Here is a 25,087-nt window from a genome sequence, read left to right on the forward strand (position 1 = left end):
ACACCTTCCTCCTCCTTTCTTGCTCTTTTTACCATTCTTCTTCTCCTTTTTCTCTTTTCCCCTTTTCTGCTTTTCTTTTTCCTCCTTCTTTTTACATCATATTTTCAACTTCTTTCCTCATTCTTCTTCCTTTCCTCTTTATTTCCCTTTCCCTTTCCTTCCTTTTTTTCTCTTTTCCCTCTTCACTCTCCCTTTTTTCTTTTTCCCTCCTTTTTTGTTTTTACTTTTACCCATCCTTTTTTTTTTTCTTACTTTTTTCTCTTTTCCCATTTTCTCTTCTTCCCCCCTTTTCTTCACCCCCCTTCCCCTTTTCCTTTCCATTTTTCCCTTCTCCCCTTTTCCCTTTCCTCTCCATTTCTTCCCTCCCCCTCCCCACTTTAACCCCGTGCGCCGCGCCCCCCTTACCTTCTGCGCCTGGTCATGGTTGAGTTCGGTGAAGAAGTAAGCGAGGAGGTGCGACGCGATCATGGCGGGAGGGGAGCGGAGCGATCGGGTCGGGTCGGGTCGGGTCGGGTCGGGTCGGGTCGGTGGGAGCGGAGCGGCCCCGGCAGCGCCGCGCGCTCCCCGCGCCAATCGTGCTCATTGAGGAGCTTCCCCCGGGCCTGTGACGCAGCCGCGCCGCCGCTCCCCATTGGCCAAACCGCGAGGGTGTGTGCCCTGCGCGCGCGGGGGGCGGGGCCGCGCCCAATCTGAGGAGCCGCGGGGGCACCAGCGGGGACACCGGGGGGACGTCGGGGGTGCATGGGGAGAGCGCTGAGAGGGCACTCGGGGAGCACTGGGGGGCAGTGGGGGGGCAGTGGGAGGCACACGGGGGTGCACACGGGGAAGACACTGGGGGGACACGGGAGGGACATTGGGGGGGAGCCTTGGGGAACACAGAGAGCACACGGTGGGGTGCATTGGGTAAGCACTGGGAGGACACCGGGGGGTACACTGTGGGGGGATACACTGGGAGGGGTGCGCTGGGTTTGCACGGGAAGGGCACTGGAGGGTGCGTTGCATTGGGGGGCTGGGAGTGCATTAGGAGGACACTGGGAGGGCTGGAGGGGTGCACTGGGGGTGCACTGGAGAGGCAGTGGGAGGGACACTGGTGTTGCACTGGTGAGGACACTGGGGGTGCACTGGGTACACTGGGGGTGAGGGGACACTGGCGGCTACACGTGGGGCAGTGGATAGAGCAGCGGGGTGGGCAGTGGGAGGGCACTGAGAGGGCATCGAGGGGACGGGGGTGCACTGGAAGGGTGCATTCGGGTGGATACTGAGGGGCCTGGGAATCCCCTGGGAATGCACTGGGGAGGGCTGAAACTGCATTGGGAGGTGCATTGGGCGGTGCATTGCGGGGCAGCGGGTGCATTGGAGGGGTGAATTGGGGAGGCACTGGGGGAGCACTGGGGTAAGCACGGGGGGCCGGGGGTAGAGTGGGATGTCCGGGAGTGCACTGGAAGGATGAATTAGGGGTGCAGTGGGGTGGGCACTGAAGGGCTGGGGATGCAGTGCAGGGTCAGGGGGGTGAGGGGCCCGGGGGTGCTCCGGTAGGGTGTATTGGGGGTCGGCACTGGGGGCCTGGGTGTGTATGGGAATGGTGTTTTGGGAGTGCACTGGAGGGACTGGGGGGGTACTGAGAGGGGTGGGCTGGGCACTGAGGGATCTGAGGGATTTGAGGGATCTGAGGGTGCAGTTGGGGGGTGAATTGGGGACACTGAGGGGGCTGGGTTATACGAGGGGTTCTGTGCATGCAGCGGGGGTTACTGGGTGTATTGGGGATGCACTGAGAGGCTGTGAATGCACCGAGCAGGGCACGGGTGGGCTGCGGGTGCACTGGGGGCGTGAATTGGGGATGCACTGAAGGGGCTAGGGGTGCATGGGTGTGTACGGGAGGTGCATTGGGCATGCACTGCTGCGGGATGCACTGGGGGAGTGCATTGGGGTATACTGGGGTTTCATCGGAGGTGCTTTAGCTATGTTGAGGTTGCACGGGGAGGTGAATTAGGGTGTACTGGACATGTGCCGGAGGTCATGCATTGGTTTGTACTGGGGAGATGCACGGGGCGTGCATTAGGGGGGCTGCGAGTGCCCTGGGGGCTTATACTGGAGGTGCACTGCAGGATACTGGAGGTTGAGGGTGTACTGGGGAATGCAACAGGGTGCATTGAGAGGGTTGGGGGAGCACTGGGGGGGGGTGCATTGGGGGTGCAGAGAGGGTGTCTAGTGGGGTCTACTGGACGGCTGTATTTGGGGTGCTCTGGGGCTGGTGCCCGCAGCCCATTTGTATGGCCGTGGCCGTGGCCGCGGTCCGTGTGTGTGTCCCCGCACGCAGCCGCCGCTCCGCCCCGGTGTGCCCGGTGCTGTCACATGCGTGTGAACGTGCGCGGCCCTGTGCACCCGTCAGGTCGCATCCATCACCCCGTGGCCCGTGGCGCTCGCTCCGACGCCCGCGTGTCCCGCTCCCCGTGCGCAGCCACGGATGGCGGGGGGTGCCTGCTGCGCCCCGAAAACCTTGGGAAGCATCGTTTGGGAGCATCGCTGGGGCTGGGATCTGCCTCCACCATCCCATCTTCCTCTTCGCCCCCATCCAGCTCCATCCCGGCCCCATCTGTGAGTCCGTGGGCCACAGCCGGGCGTTGGTGGCCCAGAGCCCTACGAGGGCCGCGGCACGTCCTGGCCCTCCGGAGCGGCTCCCTCTCCCCGCTGCCAGCAGAGCCGGTCCCAGCAGCCCTGGGGCAGGAGTTACCCAACCCGTCTGCCCGCTCCTGCCGCTTTCCCAACCAGTCCGAAGCAGCTCCAGCTCTTCTTGCCTTCACCCTCTCAAGAGTCCTTTCTATGCAGCCATTTACATAATTTTGGTGGTTTTGCTCAAGGAACTATAACCCCGTTTCAAAGGAAAGAGGGGGAGAAGCAACCAAAGCCAGAGGCGAGACAATCCTGCTACCAGACACCTTTTCCTGGAGGTTCCAGTCCTGCCAGACCCACCATGAATCTGTCAGCCATTCCAGTTAAATCCCCGGATCGTGACCTGATTCATTTTAGCATTTGGACTCAATGATCCTTGTGGATCCCTTCCAATTCAGGATATTCCATTAATCTCTGTCACTTGCCCCTACATTTCAATTCTGCCTTTGATCGAGCTTTTTTTTTTTTTTTTACCCTAAAAATCCAAATTCTCTGTGGTCAAATTGAAATTAAAACAGCATTTGAGCCTAAAAATAACTGGACACATCTGTCTGCCTTCTCCATCTGCCACCGGCCTGGCTGGACGAAGGAAGCGACTGTCTGTGCAAAATGAGGGACCTGTCTCATCCTTCTGTCCTGTAAAATCAGTTTATTCAGGGAAAATATTCCCCAAGACTCCACTGATTTGCCAGATAATGCCTTAGTCAAGAAAAGACAGGGGGAGCTGGACTCTGCTCAACCAGTTCCTCTAAATAAAGTAAATTTTTTATTTGAGGTTTTTCAGTTGGTTTTGGAATTCCTTTCATGGAATAAAGCTCACAATGGAAATCTTTTCAAGGCATCCCAGCTGTTTCCTGGCTCCACATGGGCTTGTAAGAATCTATCGGCATTTAATGCCACGTTCCTTAGGAAAAGGAAGTGGCTGATTGTAGGGATTGGAGCTACAACCAGCTCTAATTTCTCTAATGTGATTCCTTAAGGACAAATGGTGCAGTAATAACAATGTCAGAGAGAGAGGAAGAGCCATGCCCAGTGGCCAGAGCAGGGACAGAGCATCCTGAAACCCTGGGACCAGCCTGATCCACAGCACAGAGCGAAGTCCCCCGTGAAGTGCTGCTGCTCCTGGGGACCCCCAGGAGACCATTGGGAACCTGGTGAGGGTCATAACCCACCTTTATACTGGGGAAACTGAGGCACGGGTGGGTATAGAAAAATTGGGAACCAGACCATCCAAGCATGGAGCAGCTGGGATGACCTTGGAGCTGGAGCTGCTCCAGGAGAGGCGTAAACTCATCTGTGATCACCTGCCCCATGATTCATCGCTCCAGCGCTGCTCCACATAGTTTCCAAAGAGGTTTCATTGGACACAGGCACACACATCCCCACGAACCCATCAGCATCTGCATGACACCGGTGACCAGTTGTTGACTTTGCCCTGTCACCCAAAGCACCGGAAACCTGGAACTTGGCTGGACCCAGCCCTCGCACAGGGCTGGGAACAGAAAACCGGTCGGAGAACTTTTCTTTTTTTGACAGCCACAGGACGAACGCCTGACTCTGTGCTGAGCTGGGTGAAACAGCCTTTCCCCAGCTCTGCTAAGAGGGAAGGTGCTCGCCCATCCCAAACTGTTCCATGAAGGACGAGGGAGGGGAAGATTGTGCCCTGCCACCTTTTGGGTGGTGGGAATCCATCCTTCTATCCATCCTACTGCTGCTCTTCCACAGATCTCATAATGCTGGCATGATTTCCAACCCATCCCAAACTCCAGCTGCACCCCAAGGTCACCCTGCAGACACATCTCCCCAAAACAGCCAGAGGGATTCCCCGGGGGTTGGACTGTGTGTCCCTGGGCTGGGCTGCCCCACAGCCTGGCTTCCCATCCCACTCACCGGGCTAATCCCCATGGAAAGGATGGAAAAGGGGAGATGAAATTAGATTAGCTGGAGCCACCTAATTTTAGCATCCTCACGTGTCACTGACACACTGCACCAGCTCTTCCCTCTCTCCCCTGGCCCTGCGTGACCTTCAAAGCCACCAAGGTGACCAGTCAGGACAGGAGGGATCCAAAGGGGCTTTGGCTGCGTAGTGGCACCCACAGATGGGTGGGCATGGGGGGCCACTAGACTTGTGCCAGGAGAAGACTGGGGGTGATGGCCACCTTCCACTGGACATGGCCATCATTGACTGGTGATGGTCATGCTGGAGTGGTGCTGGCCACCCTCCATAGTGACAGTCACTCTCTATTGGTGACAACCAACCACCTCCAGTGATGGTCACCATTCCTCACTTGTGGCCACCATCCCCTTGTGGTGGCCACTCTCCACTGGTGATGGTGACCTTCAACCTTGGGATCATCTCCACCCCCAGGCAGCCCCCTCTGGCCAGGGGGATTTTGTAGTGGGACACTCCACACTGGCAGATCCCGTTTTCCCCCTCCACTCCCAGCTCCTGCCCTGCATGTCCTGTTGCCATGTCCCAAATCACCACACCGTGAAGATGACATTGGCCTGACCAAACCTCCCTCAGGGCAGTGCCAGCTCATCCAGCTGTACAGGAGCCCGCCAGCTCCATCAAACATCTCCTGATCCATTGAATGCTTCACAAGATCAGCCCCATGACACCGCAGGCAGACTAGATGTTTGGCCCCTTCCATTCCCAGGAGCCACACCGTCCCCAGTGTACCAGGAGGGTCCCCAACATTCCAGGACGGTCCCAAAAGTCTCAGTCCAGTACCCAAAGCCTGGATGCTGGAGCTAGCAGGAGCTGTAGCAGGAAGGAAGGGGTCCCCAAAAGCCAGCATGGCCAAATGCAGGGAGAGCTGAGGACCACCCTGCATCCCAGAGGGGCTGTGCCAGGTGCCACAAAACCTGGCACAGCTCTGAGGTCAAAAGCCCTGGTCAGGACACAGGACCCTGAGTCACTCCCGCGTGCGGCACTTTCCCAATCCCAGTGGAAAGGGGAGATTTCTCCTGCATCCTTGGGGCATTTTCCATGGGCACCATCACATCCCACGGTATGGGACATGCCATGTCCCTGATGCCACCAAACTAGAGCAGGGACACAAGTGGGACTGGGCAGGGAATTCTCAGTGCCAGGGGATTTTCCTTCACCTCTGCCCAGGGGACCCTCATCCTTTCTCCCAGTGCTGTGGGTGTAGGCAAGCTGGATCTCAGGGGTCTTGTGGGAGTGGGATAACCACCCTGATGGTCCTGTGCCACAGCCACATCCAGCTTGCACTGATCCCATGAATTCCTCCCACCCGATCAAAGGAAATCACACAAAAGTTGGATTTCAGGAAGGTATGGGTGCACAGCTGTGACAGAATCCCACCCTTCAGTCCTTTGGTGTCCTGGCAGGGACCAGCATCCACACTAGCATGGCAAAACCATGTGTGGATGGATGTGCCTGCCAGCCCATCCTCGGGGTCTGGGTGAGGCACAGGGAAGAGCTGAGGCAAGGGGGCAAGGGCCTGGGAGCCCACCTCATGCCCTTCCAAAATCCCAGCCAAAAGCCACGGTGCTGCTGGTGGGCAGAGAAGGATTAAACTCCCCCCAGTCCCCCAAATCCAGAGTGATTTCTAAGTCCAGCCTGGAGATCTCTCTGGGATACAGGAGCAGAGCTCGGCTCTCCCAGGATCCTTGCTTGTCACAGGCAGCATCTCCCTCACTCCCTGACCATGGCTCAAAGACCCCAGTCACATGTATTTCCACCAATTCACTCCAACGGGCAGAAAATCACCCCAAATATTGCATCCCACCTTGCTCCAACAGCACCCTACCTGGTTGAGGCCAGAGATTTTAGAAACAACTCCCTCCACTCTGCCATCAGTTATTCCCCAGCACCCATCCCGTGATCCCTTGACACCCACAGCTGCTCCCCTTTCACCCCTTTGTGATCCTCATCCAGGTACAAGGATCACAAACTCTCTCACTATCCCGAATCCAGGGCAAAAAGCCCCTTACCTGGGTGAAGCTTTCATTGTCCATCCCGTTCTCTGTGTGCATGGACATCATCCTTGGAGCATCCACAACGGTTTGCTGAGACAGAGACTGAGACCTTGCCACACCGAGCTGGGTCTGGGAGGGCTTTATCATCTCTGATCCCTGTGGAGGAAGGCCCTGCGTGCCAGCGCTGAGGTCATTGGCTGGGCACCACGCGGATGAAGACGGGATTTGAGCAGCAGTGGTGTAATCCCAGAGACTTGGGATGAGAGTGACGGAGCTGTCTGGGATGAGATGCTCTGTGGAAGGTTTTTGGTCCTCCTGCCCCACACTGACACCCCCACGGAGCACCTCTCTTCTCCGGACCCCTCTGCTCCAGACCCCTTGGCAAAACAATAAGAAGCAGCCAGATCATGGATCAGCCCCGCATTGCTCTGTCCCTGTGGGAGTGACCTCGCTTGCCCCAGCCCAAATTTCAGTGCAGAGAGTTTTACTGAGGAATCCTCTCTCCTTTCTCCCAGAGAGAGAAAATAAAATGGAAAAACCCTAGCTGGGGGTGGGATGGATGGATGTGTTCAGAGGGGCTGGGAGCCCTGAGGCGGAACAAGGCCATCCAGCCCAAGCCTGCTGGAGATACATCATGCATGTGAAAATGTGTGTTGCGTGTGAGGGCACACGTGGGACTGGGACACGTGGCCTCCCACATGGATCTGACCCGGCAAAGTGCTTAATGGGGATCTGCAGCATCTGCCATGGCAGCGGTGGCTCCTGTGCTTAGGAGGAGCTTTGAGAGTCCTGGAGAATTCAAAAAACCCAGATGGGGGATAAAAGAGGGGAGAAAGAGCTGCCTGGCTCCTCCCCCACCCCGTGACTCTGTGGGTTCATCCCTACGTGACAGTGGGCACGCAGGGCCCCACTCCCTGCTGCTGCAGAGGAGCTGACAGGCAAAGAGGGTTAAGGTTGATTCATTTATTAATTCTAACAGAGATTATCCAGCTTGGAGGGCCCAGCAGCACCAGCAGCCAGTCCTGGAGGGTTATCCGAGATGGGAAAGGCAGGAATTGCTGTCAGGGAGGCAGAGGATGGAGCTGCAGCCCTAAGTTTTCCCATCACAGAGAGGGATGAACTTGAGAGAAGGGGTAAACCTAAGATTTGGGAGCAGCAGGCTTTCGGCTGGATTTAGGCACCACCTGGATAGACTAAAGGTTAAGACCAGACCTAAATCTTTGTCCAGGTGCTGAGCTCAGCCCCAGCCCTTGGTCAGGTGCTGTGTGAGCTGGCAGGGCAAGGCAGAGCTGAGCTCCAGCCTTGGTCCCATCCCTGTCCTTATCCCTGCCTTCGTCCCCATCCTGATCCCTGTCCCTCTCTCATCTCTGCCCCATTCCCTGTCCCAATCCCATGCCCATCCTCATCCCTCCCCTGTCCCCATCTCTATCTTCATCCCCATCCCCATCTCAAACCTGCTCCCATCCCAAATCCTACCACCATCTGTCTTGGTTCCTGTTCCCACTTCAACCCCATCCCGATCCCTGTCCCTATCCCATCCCATCCTCATCCCTGACACCATCCCTGTCCCCACCCTGATTCTGTGCTATGTCTATTGCCACCCTCATCCCTGTCCCTATCCTCATTGCTATCCTCATTCTCATCTCCATCCCTGTCACCATCTCTGTCCTGATCCCTGTCCCTGTTTCATCCTTGTCCTATTCCCATCCCCATCCCTTACACTGTCCTGGTTCCCGTCCCATTTCATCCCCAGTCCCTTTCCTGTCCCAATCCCAGCCCCTATCCCTACCCATCCTCATCCCATTCCATTCCCAGGGCACATGACCATCGGTGAGAGCCTAGGACTCATCCAGACCCTGGGACAGCCAGACCCCCACCCCAAGCTGTCTCCCCATCCACCTGCCTCATGACGGGGGTTTGGCAGCACCTTCATCCAATGGAAACTTCTTTTATCTCCAAAAATTCCTCTGCTCTCGGACGGGGAAAACTCCGGCTGCTCCAGACTGGGATCCTCCCTCTGCCGCCCACAGCTCGCACAAAGGCTCCTTCACCCGGGACGGACAGAGCCACCTTTGTTCATCCCGCTCCGACGGCGGGCGGCAGGGCAGGAACGGCACCAGCCCTCCGGCTCTGGATCCACTTCCCGGGAATCTCCAGGAATGAGAAAATCAATGATCTCGAGCGCTGGGAGGTGGGAGATGAGCGCTGGGGGCATCACTGCTAGCCCCGGATTTACTCCCTCCCACCAATCCCAGTAGGATTTTAGTCATTATTTAGATTTAATCAAGCTAGGATTGTTTAACGGATGCGGTTGAGGGGATCTAATCAATGACGAGCCCCACAGCCCGGCTGTCCCTGCCCGAATCCACGCCGTACCAATAAATCTCTTTATTGTGTCTCCCGCCCCATGGATAATCTAAGCATGATGGGGGTGACACTTGCCCCTTCCCAGCACGGGACCCCCGGGAATCTCGGCAGATGGCCGGGACAATTCTCACCCCCAGCGCCCCACCCCCGGCTCTTCATCACAAAATGGGGACAAATGACCCCTTTATAATGAGGGGTGGGGGAACGAGTGTCTGGGATGCAGCAGGATGGCGATGCGCCCTGGGTTGCCCCTGGTATGACCTTTGGATTCCCGGACGTTGCACTGGGAATCTACTCAGCCGCAAATCCTACAGCATCAACCCCAGGGCTGGATTTAGGGGCAAACGCAGCCTCAGGATTTCCCTCACAATTATCCCTTCAGACTTCTGAGTGAACTGGAAAAACGGAGGCAGAAGAGATCTCTCTGTCTCACATCAGATCACAGGATACTGGGCAAAGATAAGACACTTGGGAGATGCAGTCCTAATGTCACCAGCAGCATCGACAGCAGCAGGAGAGAGGATTTCATTACTTTAATGACAGGACAAAAGTGTTCCAGGAGTTTCCCTGTCCACATGGATACCTGCCGACCCACATTTCCCTGCCCTGGCAACTGTGAGCTTATCCCTGGGCACCCAGAACCCTCCTGAAATGCAATGGAGATCCTGGTGCCAACCCAGGCTCAACGCTTGGAGAGCTCAGGGAGCAAGTTATGAATTATGCCTGAGATTCCAGGATGCATGCAAGCAGAGCAGGTGTCTTGGGATGTGTTTGGCAGCATGAGGAGGTGAGGATGGAGAGGTGGAAGTGGCCACAGGTGTTGCCACATCTCCATAAACCCCCTTGGAATATTTTATTCCTGCTCTTCCCACCTATGGCCAAGATCTGGGCACACCACAAGGCTGGCACGAGGCCGGCAGCTCTGGCAGGGACCAGACACTCCTGAGACATTTGGGACCATGCCAGGAAAGACTGGGTTTAATCCCATGCCAACTGGTTAGCTGCCCCTGCCCCAGATTAGTCCTGGCACTGTCTCCCTTCCCTTCCTTGACCTTTCCAGGCCACCCTACCACGGTAACTGGAAACCTAGGGGTCGTGTTTCCAGTCTCAAAGTTAAATGTCAGATCCTCGACGGATCATTGGCGTTGGGGTGGGTGGGATAGGGGGTGGGGACACCTGGATTTAGGGAGCATTCTGGGGTGGAGGGTTGGGAGATGCTTCCAGCCGTGCTCAGAGAGGGAAAATGAAAGGGAAAACTGAGCCTGAAGGGTTGGAAAACAGCATTCCAAATGGGCATTCCCAAAACAGCACCCCCAGGGTTGCTGGAATGATGTTTCACAGGAGTGAAACAAGTTCCCATCCCTAACTGGGACCCCTCATCACTGTGTCCCCTCATGATTCTCACCCTAAAAAAACACAACCCCTGAAAAATGTGGTCCCTAATAACAGTGACCCCAAAAAATAGTGACCCCCTAAAAATGTGGGTCCTGATAACTGATGCCTTAAGACCACGATCCCTAATAACCCCAAATTATAATTATTGTAACCCCTAACACTGTGACCCCTAATAACCCCAAATCCTAATAACCATGAGCCCTAAAATGAGGTCACTAATAACTGTGAACCCTAAACACCCTGATCCCAAATAACTGTGACCCCAAATAACCATGACATCCCCCAATAATTGTGCCTCCAATAACCCAAATCCCCAATTCCTTCCTCACTGGCTCCGCCCATTTTTCCCTCAGGGCACAACCCCTGCAAACCCCATTTCCACGAGTCCCTTCTCCACCCTCTACCCCTAATTTTTTCCTCAATATTTAATCTCCCTTTGTTCAATTTGGAGCATTTCCTAGCTTTTCCCAACACAGAGAAGGAACAAACCCCAGCTGCGGGGTTCAACCTTCCCAGATACTCCCAGGGGTGAACCCAGGTGAGCAGCTGGGCACAGACCCATTTTTGGGGTGACTTTGCACTTCCCTGCCATCAGATTAATTTGTCAGATACTGGAATCAAGTCCACATCAGGGCAGGAATAATGGGATTATCCAGAGCCTGCTGCGGGATATGGAAACTCATTATAGAGCATTAAAGAGAAGAAAATTGGGTTTTTCTAACTTCTTAGAAAAACCTCAGCTTCCAAGTGCCTCTCATTTTAGGGTCATTTTGAGGTTTCTTTAGAGTTTGCTCTGTACTCTCACTCTCCTTATGGACACAGAATGAACTTCCAGGATCCCGGAGCAGCTGGGGATGGAACTGAGCCCCCGCAGGGGTGCCTCCAGGTTTAGGAAAACTGAGGCAGGGCAGCCCCAACCCTGCCCCACACACACCTCAGAGTACCCGTTCCCTTCTGCCCCAAATTCCCCAGGAAAACAGGGATGAACTCCGTTGAATGACTTTTCCGCACGGAAGCACCACAGGGGAGGGGAAATCCATCCCGGTGGTGGGACTGGGATGAGGTTCCCTCCATGGTGGATAACCCGAAGTGACCGGACTTTTTTTTGAGAAAAAAGGGAGGTGGTGGTTTTTTTTTTTTTTTTTTTTTTTTTTTTTTGTTTTTTTTTGTTTTGTTTTGTTTTGTTTTGTTTTTTGTTTTGTTTTTGTTTTTGTTTTTTTTTTTTTTTGTTTTTTTTTTTTGTTTTTTTTTTTTTTGTTTTTTTTTTTGTTTTTTTTGTTTTCTTTCCCCAGCGTCCTTGAGTTTTGCAGTATGTCAGGGACTAATACTGCCACCTACCGAGCCAGACCGCCTGTCATTAAACCTCTTATTTCTGTTTTCCCCACCCTAAAGTGCTTCCCACGTTTTTAGGAACACACGAGGCCTCTCAAACCAACTTTCTTCTCTCTGGAATCCGGGTGCCCATCAGTGCCAGGCCTCAAACGTCCCTTAGCGTGGTTTTGAGGGGTCTTTTTTGGGCTTAGGGCTTTGTGGATAACAGGTTGGGATGGCGAATGGGGACAATGGAGGCACAGCATGGGATCAGGATTTTGTGGGTACCGGGCTGGGATGGTGGGCGAGGAGACTGAGGCACAGCCAGAGCTCATCAGGCCCAGACGGGTCCCACCTGCACCTCATTTGGTCCCGGGTATTTAAGGCCCTTTTTCAGCAGCTTTCTCTCCCTTTGAGAACCAGCTCAGTGGGTGCAGCTTTGGTCTTTTTGTGGGATGGGGGAGCCCAGCAGAGCTGGAGAGTGGCCGGAGGTCCTGGAGCCCTCGGGGGTCCCGGAGCCCTCGGGGCCCCTGCAGCCCACGCCGCCCCCCGAGATGCTGGAGGGGCTCCTGAGCCAGCGCTTCGGGCCCCTGCCCCGGCCGGCCACCATTGCCCGCCTGCGGCGCAGCCCCGAGGGCGGCTACGAGCCCACCGGGGACCCCGCGGAGGTGCTGCAGCGGCGGCAGGCAGCCAACGCCAAGGAGAGGGAGAGGGTGAGCGACCCCGAAATCTGCCGAACCCTCCCAAAATCACACCTGGGAGATTGGATCACATCGTGGTGACACCCAGGGCTGCTTTGGGTGGGGACATCGGCAGTGCCACCACCGGGGTGGTTCAGGGGGGACTTTGCATTTGAGAGGGTGGATTTAATTAGGGGGGGCAGTTGAATTTTAGGAGGGCTTGATCTAATCCTGTGTTGGTCAGTTTAATCCTGGAGTTTAATTCCGAGGAGCCTGGTTTGATCCTGGGGAAGAGGGAGTTGGTTTAAGGAAGTGAAATCTAATCTAATCCTGGAGAAACCCCAGTTTAATCTTGGAGGTACCCCAGGTTAACCCTGAGGGATATGGTTTCATTACGGGGTCCAAATTCAGTCAGGAGGGGTTCATTAATCCCTAGTACCCAAATTTAATTCTGGGGTGGTCCAGTTTAATCCTGGAAGGGGCCACTTTAATCCTGGTAAACCCAGTTAAATCTAGGAAGTACCAGTTTCATTCTAGAAGGAGCACAGATAAATTCTGAGGTCTCAGTTTAATTCTATGAGAGTCATGTTTAGTCCTGGTGAGCCCAGTTTAATCCTAATTTAAAACCTCCAGTTTAATCCTGGAGACCCCAGTTTGATTCTGTAAGGGACCTACTTTAATTCTCAAGGGGTTGTTGAATCCTCAAGGGGATCGGTTTAATTCGGGGGGGACCCCAATTTTGATTATGGGTGGGTGTGGTTTAGTCCTGGTGAGCCCAGTTTAATCCTGGGGTGGTCCCAGTTTAATCTTGATAATCCTAGTTTGATCCTGCAGGGATCCTGCTCTAACTCAGGCCTCTTGGTGTAACATGGGCACCCCTTTGGGGTTTCTAACCAGTTCCCTTTGGGGTGTCTAACCGGGTCCCTTTGGGGTCCCCTCGGTCTCTGACTAGCTCCCTGGGATCCCTGTGTCCTGCAGATCCGGAATCTCAACAGTGGCTTCTCCCAGCTGCGGACGCTGGTGCCGCTGATGCCACGGGACCGCCGGCCCAGCAAGGCTGACACACTGCGGGCAGCGGCCCAGTACATCCGTCTGCTGTGGGGGGTGCTGCAGGACACGGGGGGCTGCCAGGTGGGTTCCCAAAACTGACCCCTACCCTCCCTGAAACACTCGCTGCACGTGGGGCTGCCATGTGGCTACCCAGAAACTGACCCCCTCAACCCCCCCATAATGTGGGACTTTGGGAGGCTGATGGAGATTTTGTTGCTATTTTTCATCTTGGAATCAATAATTCAATTTATTTTTAGTCATTAAGGTTTTGTGGGTCATCCCAAAACTGACCCCTGGGCTCCAAACCCCCTTATAATTGGAATTTGGGGTGCTAGTGGAGGGAGTGCCTGGTTGGGGATGGGCACATGGAGATGGGACAGATTTCTTCCAATTTCTTCTGATGTTTTAGTTTGGAATTCAGCTTAAGATTAACAAAAACATAATTATTGGAGGGGGACCATCCCAACACTGACCTCCACCATATGGGGACCTCAAAACTGACCCTCCATTTTCAAACTCCCCTATAATGGGCTCAGGGAGGCTCATGGGATTTTTCTTTATATTTTTCAGCTTGGAATTAATTTAATAAACAAAACTAAATTGAATTTGAGGAGGGACCTTAAAACTGACCCCCACCTCTCGGGGCCCACCATAAAGTGGGCTTTAGGGAATTTTTATTAATATTTTTCAAACTGGAATTAATTTAAAAAAATATAAATAAATTGAATTATTATTGACGGTAAGCCCTAAAACTGACCAACAACCCCTCGATAATGTGGAGGCTTGGGGGCCTGGTGGGGATTTTCCTCTTTGAGGTTTTTGAGGTTAAAATTAATTTAATAATTTAATTGATTTGTTATGGGGGGCTATTATTAGGGGGGAAGTTATTATTGGGAGGCCACCCCCCAATTCTAATATATTTTTAAATTCTCTTTTTCCCAGGAACTCAGCACTGAGCAGGAGTTGGGGGACATTGGAGGGGTGTCCCTAGGGGGGCCACCTGAGACCTGGCCTTGGAGTACCTCCCCATGCCTATTGGGACCCCCCACTTCTGCCCCCCCACCCTGGGGCACTGCTGAAGAGGGGGAGGATGGTGAGTGGGGGGAACCCGGGGGAGGTCAGAGCACCTTGGGGAGGTACCCGGGGCAGGGGACAGAACACCTTGGGGGGCACCCTGGGAATTTGGGGGAGCACCTGGAGGGGTGACAAAACACCTGGGCACCTGGGTGGGGATGGAGCAGCCTAGGGGGGACAGAAGACTTGGGGGGCTCACCCATGGGGTCCGGGTTTGGGGGAGCATCTGGGTAATACCAGACATAAACAAGGGAGGCTCGAAATCACCTTTTCCCCAAAAATATTCCAAAGGTGAAAAAAAGCTTTATTTTTCTCCTTTTTTAAAGGTTTTTCCTGACATCTCTAAAAATCCGGGGGGGCCTGTGGAGGTCTCCCCCGAAGGCCAAGTTCAAGGCTCCAGCCCCCATTTTCAGGGTTATGCTCCTGTCCTGGAGCCCCACACCCCATGAAACTTGCACCCCAAAACTGGGGGGCAGGGGGTCTGTCATCCCTAAAACACGGAGGTGGGGGGGGGAGGGCAGAATTGTAATTAATTGCTTTACGAAATTGTAATTAGCTGCTCCGCCCCCCGCCACTCCAGGTAAGGGCTTATTAACGATTGTTAATATAAACCGAATTAATTGCGCAATAAAAAGGGATTGTCATAGCGCCAGCACTGGTTTTGGGGGTCCTCTCTTATTTATTTGCAGGGATTGAGTTCTCGGGGGAGTGCGGGGGGGAGGGCGGGGCGGGGGGAGGTGCGGGGACACGCGTGGTGTGTCGGGGGGGGGGGGGGGGGGGGCGGCCCTTTGTCAGGATGCTCTGAGGAGGAGGAGGAAGGTGGGTGATGGCAGCAGCCCCCGGCCGCAGCATCCCTCGGGGATGGGGGGATTTGGGAAGGGTCGGGGGAGGCTGGGTGACCCCCCCCTCCCCTTTTCCTCACCCCATCCTCAGCTGGCTGCATGCAGGGGAGGGGGGGGGGGGGCTGCATCCCACCCCTCCCCCCTTTCCCAGGCCTTCATCCCCTCGGTGGTACCCGAGCCCATCCTTCCCTCGTCTCCACCCCCGAAGGGAGCGCGATGCTGCGGCCCCCCCCAAATCCATCTCGGTTTTCATCCCGGTTTTTCGCTTCCCCCCCCCCCCCGCCCTGCGGCTGCCGCAGCGGCACTGGGCGCGCGAGGGCGGAGGCGGGGGGAGATGCTGGGAGGGGAACCGTTGGGGGGTCCTGGCCCAGCCTCCCCCGCCTTCTCCGAGGGCTGCTGGGGCCCCCGCGGCCGGGGGTCACGGGGCCCCCCTTGGATTTATCCCGGCCATGCCCCCCTCCCCCCCCCCCCCCCCCCCCCCGCCAGATGCGCTCCGAGAACCAAAATCTGGGAGTCCCCTTCTGCCCTGAGCGAGGGGGGACTGGAGGTCACCCCCGGAATTTGAGGGAGTAGCCCCACCCCTGTGTTTTGGATGTGTCCTGGGTTGGGGGCCCTTGGCAGCAGCATCCTCACAGCTCTCGGTGACAGTGACCTGGAGGAGAGGGAAGGGTTCTTTTGGGATCCGCGGGCCGGGGGGAAAGCCGGGAACTCCTCAGGTGCGGCGGCAGCCCGGCGCCGATCCCCTAGTAGTGGGTGACCCCAATTCGGGACTGGGGTCCTTGGGTAGCAAGCACCCGTGGGTGTGCTGAGCTATGTCCGTTCTCAGCTCCCATCAGTTCACCGAGTGCTCCCCGTTCTCAGCCACCGCCCCGCTGGTGCCCCGAGCTGTGCCTGTTCTCAGCAGCCTCTTCCATGGGTGCACTGAGCTGTGCCTGTTTCAGCCTCTGCTCCCATCGCTATGCCAAGCTGTCCATCGCCAGCTCCCACTGCTGCACTGAGCTGTGCCCGTTCTCAGCTCTCATTGCTGTGCTGAGCTGTGCCCGTTCTCAGCTCCCCCCAGTGCACTGAGCTGTGCCTGCTCCCACCTATGAACTGAGTTGTGCCCGATCTCAGCTCCTACTCCCATCGGTGCACTGAGCTGTGCCCGTTCTCAGCTGTGACGTTCTCAGAGAGGTGTAACCCGCCTGAGCAGTGGGGCCAGCGGGGGATCCCCCCTCCGGTCCCCCACCCGCGTGTCCCTGACCTGTCCCCTCGTCCCTGCAAGGCGCCGGGCAGGGCGGGGGCCCCGCGGGCCTTATCTGCAGGGCACAGCTGCGCGGTGTTTTCGGTGTTTTCTCCCCAATCTGTACTTTGAGGGTGCCAGGGGTGACGCCGCATATCTCCGCGTCCCTAGGATGAGCACGGCCGCCAGCCCCGAGCCCCTGCCCGAGCCCCCCGCCCCCGGACCCCGCTGCCCCCCCCAGGAGGACCCTGGGTTCCTGCGGGCGCGGAGCGGGGCTGGGGACCTGCGGCAGGACTTCAGCCTCATGGAGCAGAAGAAACGGGTGACAATGATCCTGCAGAGCCCGGTGAGTCCCCGGCCCTACGTTTGCCCTGTGTCCCCAACTCCTCTCCTCTCTTGTCCCCAAGCCCCTCCCGCCTGTCCCCAAACCCTGTCATTTGTGTCCCCAACCTCTTCCTTTACATCCCTCAGCCCATACCTCCTGGCCCAAATCCATCTCTCCTGTCGCCAACCCCAGCCTTCTTGTCCCTGGCCCCATCCTTTGTTGTACCCGCCCCGTCCCTCCTTTCCCCAAGCTAATAGATATCGCCACATGGTGGTGCATGTCCCCACCTGCCAATGTCGCTGCCACCAGGGTGCTGCTGTCACTGAGCTGCCAGGGCCACCGTTGCCACTGTGCCAGCAAGCCAGTGGTGTCACTGACACCAAGATGGCAATGCCACCATCACCACTGTGTCACCAAGCTGGCGATGCTGTCACCCCCAACATCGCTATGCCATCAAGCCAGCAGTGATCCTGCCACGAAGCTGGTGATGCTAGCACCACCAGTGAGCCACCAAACTGTAGGTACTGCTGGCACCAAATCAGCAGTGCCATCATCACCATGTCACCAAGCTGGTGGTGACACTATTACCATGTGACCAAGCTGTAGGTGCCACCACTGCCATTCCACCAAGGCAATGGTGTCCCTGACGCCAAACTGCCTGTGCCACCAAGCCAGCAGTGCCACTTCCACCGAGCAGTGGTGCTGCCCCCTGCCCCAATGTCCCCAATGGTCCCACCCACCCAGTTGTCACCTTGTCCCCGGTGCTGCAGTCCTTCCGGGAGGAGCTGGAGAGCCTGATCCAGGAGCAGATGAAGAAGGGGAACAACTCGTCCCACGTGTGGGCGCTGCGGCAGATCGCCGACTTCATGGCCACCACATCCCCTGCCGCCCTGCCCACCTCCCCTATGGGTATGTGTGGCTGGGAAGGGGGAAGTCTGGGGACACTCACGAGGGGTTTAATTGAGGGGGGTGGGGTGGGAAAAGCCCCAAAACCTTGGGGGACACCAAATCTTTGCAACCTTGGAATCTCCAAAACTCTGGGGCCACAAAAAGCTTTGGGACCTTCGGGGGCATTAAATGCTTTGGGGCCACCAAACCTTTGGGGTCCTCAAACCTGTGAGACATTTGGGGCCCACCATGTTTTGAGATATTTGGGGCTCCCAAACTTTTTTTATATCTTTGGGACCTTTGCAAACTTGGGGTGCCACCAAACCCCTGGGATCTCCCTAACCCTTTGAGGACCACCAAATCTTTTGGGCCATCAAACCTGGGAGACCACTAAATCTTTGAGGCCTTGGAGACCCCCAAAGTTTTTAGTGCCACCAAACCTTGATGTCAGCAAACCTTTGGATCCACCAAATCTTGACAGCCACCAAACCCATTCCCACAACTCTTTGTCCCCTCTCCCTGGTGACCCTCCTGTGGTTTGGGGTGTCCCACCACTGATGGGGGGGTCCCCAATCCCCAGGGTTGGCATCAGTCACCCCCATCAATGACCTGCATGGGACGGAGGGGCCGGCACTGGCCAAGGGCGAGCGGCTGATGCGCTGCAAGGTGGGCAGCATACACCGGCTGCTGGACCTGTATGGCTGGGCACAGCTGGGACACGCTGCTGTCACCGTGAGCACCCCAAAACCGTGATAGGGGGACTGGGCTTGCCTTGGGGTGTTTTGGGGGGTTAGGGGGCTTTTGGTACCTGCTGGACCTGTATAGGCTAGGCACAATTAGGACATGCTCCTGTCACCATGAGCACCCCAAAACCAGCACAGTGGGAATGGAGGCCTGGAAAGGATTTTGAGGGTATTCAGAGTTGTTTGGGGGGGATTTAAAGGGGGTTTGGTGTTTTTTTGGGAGGAGGTTGAGACATGCTGGACCTATACAGATGGGCACAGCTGGGGCACGTTATATCACTGTGTACACCCCAAAACCCCACAAGGGATCTGGGGGCTTGGGGGAGTTGGAGGAGGTTTGGGGTTGTTGGGGGGGATATTGGGGAAAATTTGGTTATTTTAGTGGAATTTGGTGTTGTTTGGGGGTTTTGGGTCCTACTTTTAGGACCTCTTAACTGGGCACACCTAGGGCACACCATCAGCACCCCAAAACTTGTACAGGGGGATAGGATGGTTAAGAATGTTTTGGGTTTGAGGAGGAGTTGAAGGAGTTTGTTGAGGAGATTGTATTATGTTTTGAGGTGTGGGGTTTTGGGTGGATTTGGGATTGGGGGTGGCCGTTTTGGGGTTTTCTGTGAGGAGTGGGGGGTTTTGGATGGAGATTTTTGAGAGTTTCAGAAGTTTTTTAATGGTTTAGGGGTGATCAGAGAGGTGTGGGGGTTTTGAGGCGGTGTTTATTTTGGAATTTTTTTGGGTGTTTCTCATCTTACTCTGTCACCCACGGCAGCTGCGGGTCAGCAAGGAGCAGGAGCACTTCTTGGTGGCCCCGCAGGGGCTGGCGTGCAGTGAGGTGACAGCAGCCAGCCTGGTGAGCACCTCTCCTCCCTCCCCGGGGCTGCCTTGGAGGGAGCTGCCCCACCTGAGCCCCCTGTGCCCCCCAAGGTGAAGGTGAACATTCTGGGAGCCGTGGTGGAGCAGGGCAGCACCGGCTTCACGCCTGATGCCCGCAGCTTCAGCCTGCACGCCGCAATCTATGCTGCACGCCCCGACATCCGCTGCATCGTGCGGCTGCACACCCCTGCTGCAGCCGCTGTACGGGCTGAGAATGGGGGGGCAGGGGGGGCTGGGGGAGATGGAGGCTTTCGGGAGAAGTTGGGTTTGGGGAGATTTTGAGGGGCTTGGGAGTTAGGGGAACTTGGGGGCCTTTGGGGGAGGTTGGATTTGGGGGGTTTGGGGAGGTTGGAAGAGTGTTTTGGAAGAGTTGGGGGATTTGGGCTTTGGGAGGACAAGGGGATCTTGGAGATTTGAGGGGCTGAGAAGGACTTTTGGGTTCCTTGAGAATTTGAAGGAGTTTGGGGGATTTGGAGGTATTGGGAGATTTTGGGGGCAACATGAGTGTTGGGGTGATCAGGATGATGGGGATTTTGGGGGGCTGGAGTTCTTTGGGGACAGTTTAATTTGGGGGGATTTTGGTGTTTGGGAGATGAAGAGTTTGAGGGAATTTAGGAAGTTGGTTATGAGAGATTTGGGGAGGTTGGAAGAGTTTGTAGGGTTGGGGATTTTGTGGGAGATTTTTTTGAGGGTTATGGGCTTTTTGGAGAGAAGTTTGGAGAGGGTTGGGAAGTTTTGGAATGGTTGGGTTTTTTTGCGGGAGTGGGGTTTTTTGGGGGGTGTTCGGCTTCCTTGGCCCCCTGCCCTGTTCTCCCACTGTGCCCAGGTGTCAGCCATGCGCTGCGGGCTCCTGCCCATCTCCCGCGCCGCTCTTCTCCTGGGGGACATCGCCTACTTCGACTTCCGTGGGGAGGTGGAGGACGAGGCTGATCGTGTGGAACTCCAGAAGTGCCTCGGGCCCACCTGCAAGGTGAGGGGACACCTGGGGGGATGCAGGGGTCACCCTGCCATCCACTGCCTGCCCTGCTAACACCCTGCACGGGCGCTATAGATCCTGGTGCTGCGGAACCATGGGGTGCTGGCACTGGGGGACACGGCTGAAGAGGCTTTTTACAGCATCTTCCACCTGCAGGCGGCCTGTGAGGTCCAGGTGAGTGCAAGGCTAGTGATGAGCTGCAGATGGGCCCAGCAACTGCAGGAGGATGCACTGAGCTGTGCCAGGTCTCAGCCCCTCATTTCCATCCCCATGCACTGAGCTGTGCAAGGTCTTAGCCCCATTACTCCCCTGTGTGCCAGTGCTAGTTCCGAGGGTGGAGGTGGGGCTGTCCCTGGTGTCCCCAGCTCAGTGGTGCCTGTGCCCCACAGGTGTCGGCACTGGCGAGTGCAGGCGGCGCAGAGAACCTGATTGTGCTGGAGCGGGCGCAGCAGCGCGTGCCTCATGGCCTGGGGGCTGTGCGCCGTGCCGGCACCACCTTTGGGCCCTTGCACAAGAGCCGCCTGGGCGAGCACGAGTTTGAGGCTCTCATGAGGATGTTGGACAACCTGGTAAGTGCCAAAACCCACCCAACCTGCCCCAAAATGCACTCCAACCCTTCAGTTTATCCCTATGTGCCTGACTCCCTGTTCTGTGCTTTTCCAGGGATACCGCACGGGCTACACATACCGCTACCCCTTTGTGCAGGAGAAGAGCAAGCCCAAGAGTGATGTGCTGATCCCCGCCACCGTGACAGCCTTTGTGTTTGAGGAGGAGCCTGCTGGGACCCCTGCCCTGCGCCAGCATGCCCAGAAGCAGCAGAAGGAGAAGACAAGGTGGCTCAACACTCCCAATACCTACACCAGGGTCAACCTGGCCGAGGAGCCACAAGGCAGCACTGGCGGCCAGAGGACAAAGACCACGGTGAGGGGCATATGGGGCAGATGGGCTTGGAGATCAACAACGAGGGAGGTGGAAGGTGTCCTGGGTACGGATCCTGCTGAAAACTGGGGTGTAGGGAGGCCTAGGGACCATTAATCCTGTAATGATTATTTCAAAATCCCACCACCTCATTCTAGTGGGGCCAAGTGCCATTGGCTTTATCAGGGTCTTCCCTCTGTGTAAGATACCTTTATTGGGGTCTCCACTTTATTATTAAGGTCTCCCCTCTACATAAGATGTATCCATTGCAGTCTCCCCTCTACGCAAGATGCGTTGCTTGGGGTCTCCCCATATTTATCAGGATCTCCCCTCTACATAAGATGCTTTTATTGGGGTTTTCCCTTTATGGGAGTCTTCCTTCAATACAAGATCTATTGATAAGGGTCTCCCCTCTATTACTGGGGTCTCGCCCTCATGCAAGATGCATTTATTGGTGTCTCTCCTCCATGTAAGACCTGTTTATCAAGTTCTTTCCTCTACACAAGATACTTTTTATGGGGTCTTCCTTTATTATTGGGGTCCTCCTTCTATGTATGATGCGTTTAGTCAGGTCTTCCTTCTATGCAAGGAGTGTTTACTGGGGCTCCCTGCATTTATGGTGTTTCCCCTCTACCATCAGGGTCTTCCCTCTATACAAGTTGCATTTGTCAGGGTCCCCCATCTATCATTGGGGTCTCCTGCTTCCCAAAACACCTTTCCCGGGTTTCCAGTGGCTTCGAGCAGATGAGGTGGAGAAGGGCAGCAGTGGGACCCCCATCCGCATTGAGAACCCCAACCAGTTTGTGCCGCTCTACACGGACCCACAGGAGGTGCTGGAGATGCGCAACAAGGTGGGGTGGGCTGGGGGCCAGAGGAGTCTCGGGGTGCTGGGGTGGGTTATCCCTGTCCTTGGAGGGGGATTTATCCCTGTCCTCACCCACAGATCCGGGAGCAAAACCGCCAGGATGTGAAGTCTGCTGGGCCTCAGTCACAGCTGCTGGCCAGTGTCATCGCTGAGACCAGCCGCAGCCCTGTATGGCACCTGTGTCATCCCATGTCGCCCCATGTCCACAGCCCTGCATCCCCAGCCCCATGACACCCCATGTCTCCAGCCCATGTCCCCAGTGTATCCCAAGGCCAATATTGCCCCATGTCACCTCTTGTCCTAAGCCCCGCATCACCCCACATGCCCAGCCCCAAGTCTCCCTTCCCAGACTACCCAGCCCTTCCCTGGTTCCCCAGCATTCCACAGGTCCAGGGGCAGTGATACCACTCCAAGGGCAGAGGGGACACTGTTTGGAGGGGAGACACTGCTCAGACATTGCTCCAATGGGCTTGACACTACTTGGGTTGGGAGGGTGGGGGTGTTGACACAGTTCCAGAGGGTGTGACACCACTCTGGAGGGATGACATTTCTCTGGGGGGGTTGACACTGCTCCAGGGGTGTGACACCACTCTGGGGGTCTGTTTCAGTCCACCGAGAGCCACTTGGGGGATGCAGAGGCCAAGGAGGGCCAGGAAGAGGCTCCCCCCGAGACAGAACCTCCCAACCCCTTCAGCCAGCTCACGGACCAGGAGCTGGAGGAGTACAAGCAGGAGGTGGAGAGGAAGAAGTGCCTGCAGGGTAGGAGAGACACCCCAAAACCCCCAAACACCCCTGGCTGGCACTGAGAGGACCCAGGGCCAGTGTGTCTCTCTGTGGCAGGCGAGAAGGATGCGGCAGCAGAGGAGAGTGGGGCTCCTCCTCCAGAGCCACCCCCTCCAGAGCCCCCGGAGCCTGCAGAGCCCACAGAGGGTGAGTGGGGTGACAAGCACCCCAAAACGAGGGGTGGGGTCTCAGTGAGCAGGAGGAGTAGGGGAACAAGGGCAGCTGTGGCCAAACTGCACTGAGATGCAGCTTGCTGTCACCTCACGTCCCTCCACCTGTCCTGGGGGGTCCCCGCTCCAGAGGGGGAAAGCACCTCTGGGGATTCATGGCAGGAGGATGTGAGCATCTACTGGTGGCTTTGTGGGGTGTAGGGGACACCCCTGTCCCCCATCTCAGTTCTCACACTCTGGCGGGTGCGATGTTCCCATTGTTCCAATCCACAGCGGGTGCCGGGGCACGGCTCGGGGCTGCTGGCTCTGCCATGGTGTCTCGTGGTCTCTGTCTGTCTGTCTCTCTCCACAACGTCTCCTTTCTCTTTCCTCCCCGTGTGCCTGTCACCCAAGGAGTTATCCCTGAATCCCTGGCGCCGTAGTAAGTACGGAGAGGCCACCCCGGTTGAGGGACAGGGGCTTGGGGGGATCTTCAGTCTCCATGGCCCACTCCAGCCCCACTTGGGGGAAATCCCTTAGGAAACCTCTTGGGGAATCCCTCCCTGTTGTTGCTTCCTGCTTCTCCTGCTGCCTCTTCCAGGCTCTCCATCCCACATCGCTTTTCCTGCAGGGAGGGGGGAGGCTCAGGGAAGTGGTGCCTGCGGCAGGACAGGATCAAATCCCAATGTTCTCCACTCATGGAGGCCAAATCCTGCTCCTGCCCAGGCCCCACTGGATATTTGGGGGGATAACGCTCCCCCACAACACTGGTGCTGCTGCACCAATTCCCTGTTCCCTCTCCTCTTCCAAGGTGATAAGAAGACCGATGGTGGCCAAGCCCCTCCTGATTCCACTGCCAAGAAGGAGCCAGCAGCAGTGGTGAATGGGAAGGATGAAGAGCAAAGCACTGAGGAAAACCTTGGAAAAGGGGGAACAGACCGGACAACTACCACCACTGACAAGGATGCCCCTAAGGAGAAGGAGACAGTGACCAGCAACCCTGTGTCCCCTGACGGTTCACCCTCCAAATCACCCTCCAAAAAGAAGAAGAAATTCCGGACCCCATCTTTCCTGAAAAAAGGCAAAAAGAAGGAAAAGATTGAATCATGAGTCTCCCAAGGCCTCATACATGGCCATCCCAGGGATCCCCGGGATCTCTGAGACGAGGAGCGCTGGGGCGGGTGCAGCTCCTGCCTCGTGCGTCTGGCCGAGGTGCAGCCCAAAACCCCTGAAATCCAGCTGTTTTCTGGGTCTTCCTGGCACAAGGCATCTCATCCCCCTTGTCACCTGCCTCTGGAGGCAGTCACCGAGCTTAGAGAGACTGTGGTCCCCATTTGGGGAAATTCCTGTTGCATCTCCCTCCCCCCTTTCCCTCCTGGGCTCCGGCCCCTTCCCACTATGGGCCAAGGGTTGAATTTTCTCCAACAGAGCCCAGGTCTGCTTGATTTGAAGAAGAAAAGGGTGTTTTGTGGTTATTTCTTCACCTTCTGTTTCAAGCTCTGCTGGAATGGCGCTGGCTTCATCCCCAGGGAAAACTGTCCATCATTTTGCCAGGAGAACAAGATCAAGCTGAAGGCAGGGGATTGTCTTTCCTGGAGAAGCTAAGATCTTTCCTTCCTGGACTGTAGTCTTCCTCTCCTTGGGCTAAAGAACCACTTCATCCCCTTCTCCTGGTACTCCCACGCCACATTTTGCCCACCCAAGGAAGAGCAGCAGGATTTCCCACCACTGGAAAAGCCTCCACCTCACTTGCACAACCTGCACCTGGGAAAATAGGGGGGAAAAAACCTCTGGGAATTGTCTGTGTTATTTAAAACTGAGCAAAACTCACTCACTAAGTGCTACGTTGGGATGAACACACGCTGCTAATTCCTGCTGGCCTCTGCTCACAACGACCCCATCCATGCCGAATCTCTGCTTTTCCCAGCTCTGGATTCCCAGCACAAGTTCAGTCCTTCCTGGCGTTCCCTTCCCTCCCAATGTTACAACCTCCTGGCCAACCCCTTCCTGG

The 25,087-nt window shown here is 56.2% G+C and overlaps 2 protein-coding genes across 2 annotated transcripts in view; one reads left to right on the forward strand and one right to left on the reverse strand.

Annotated features, from left to right (window-relative positions):
• Window positions 1-532, reverse strand: part of LOC310920488 (hexokinase-2) — a 27,922-nt gene extending 27,390 nt beyond the window's left edge. The window contains exon 1 of the mRNA XM_083880484.1: window positions 406-532. Coding sequence (XP_083736610.1) covers window positions 406-468 — 63 coding nt within the window. The 5' untranslated portion in view covers window positions 469-532. The remainder of the gene's footprint in view (window positions 1-405) is intronic.
• A 16,156-nt stretch (window positions 533-16,688) lies between these two features.
• On the forward strand, window positions 16,689-24,920 carry ADD2 (adducin 2). Its single transcript, XM_083880542.1, has 14 exons — window positions 16,689-16,905; window positions 17,655-17,793; window positions 18,353-18,504; window positions 19,282-19,362; window positions 19,437-19,586; window positions 20,212-20,355; window positions 20,437-20,535; window positions 20,751-20,930; window positions 21,025-21,282; window positions 22,011-22,130; window positions 22,223-22,312; window positions 22,753-22,903; window positions 22,985-23,074; window positions 23,888-24,920. The coding sequence occupies exons 1-14, from the start codon at window positions 16,732-16,734 to the stop codon at window positions 24,184-24,186; spliced, it is 2,127 nt and encodes a 708-aa protein (XP_083736668.1). The 5' UTR covers window positions 16,689-16,731; the 3' UTR covers window positions 24,187-24,920.
• The last annotated feature ends 167 nt before the right edge of the window (window positions 24,921-25,087 follow it).

The sequence above is a fragment of the Zosterops lateralis genome (assembly GCF_965231275.1).
Source record: "Zosterops lateralis genome assembly, chromosome: 30".
NCBI lineage: Eukaryota > Metazoa > Chordata > Aves > Passeriformes > Zosteropidae > Zosterops > Zosterops lateralis.

Coding starts and splice junctions, on each gene's coding strand:
- ADD2 (XM_083880542.1), top strand. CDS start 16,732: ATGAGCACGGCCGCCAGCCCCGAGCCCCTGCCCGAGCCCCCCGCCCCC. Junction 20,356..20,436: donor GCCTCGGGCCCACCTGCAAG/GTGAGGGGACAC, acceptor CGGGCGCTATAG/ATCCTGGTGCTGCGGAACCA. Junction 20,536..20,750: donor AGGCGGCCTGTGAGGTCCAG/GTGAGTGCAAGG, acceptor TGTGCCCCACAG/GTGTCGGCACTGGCGAGTGC.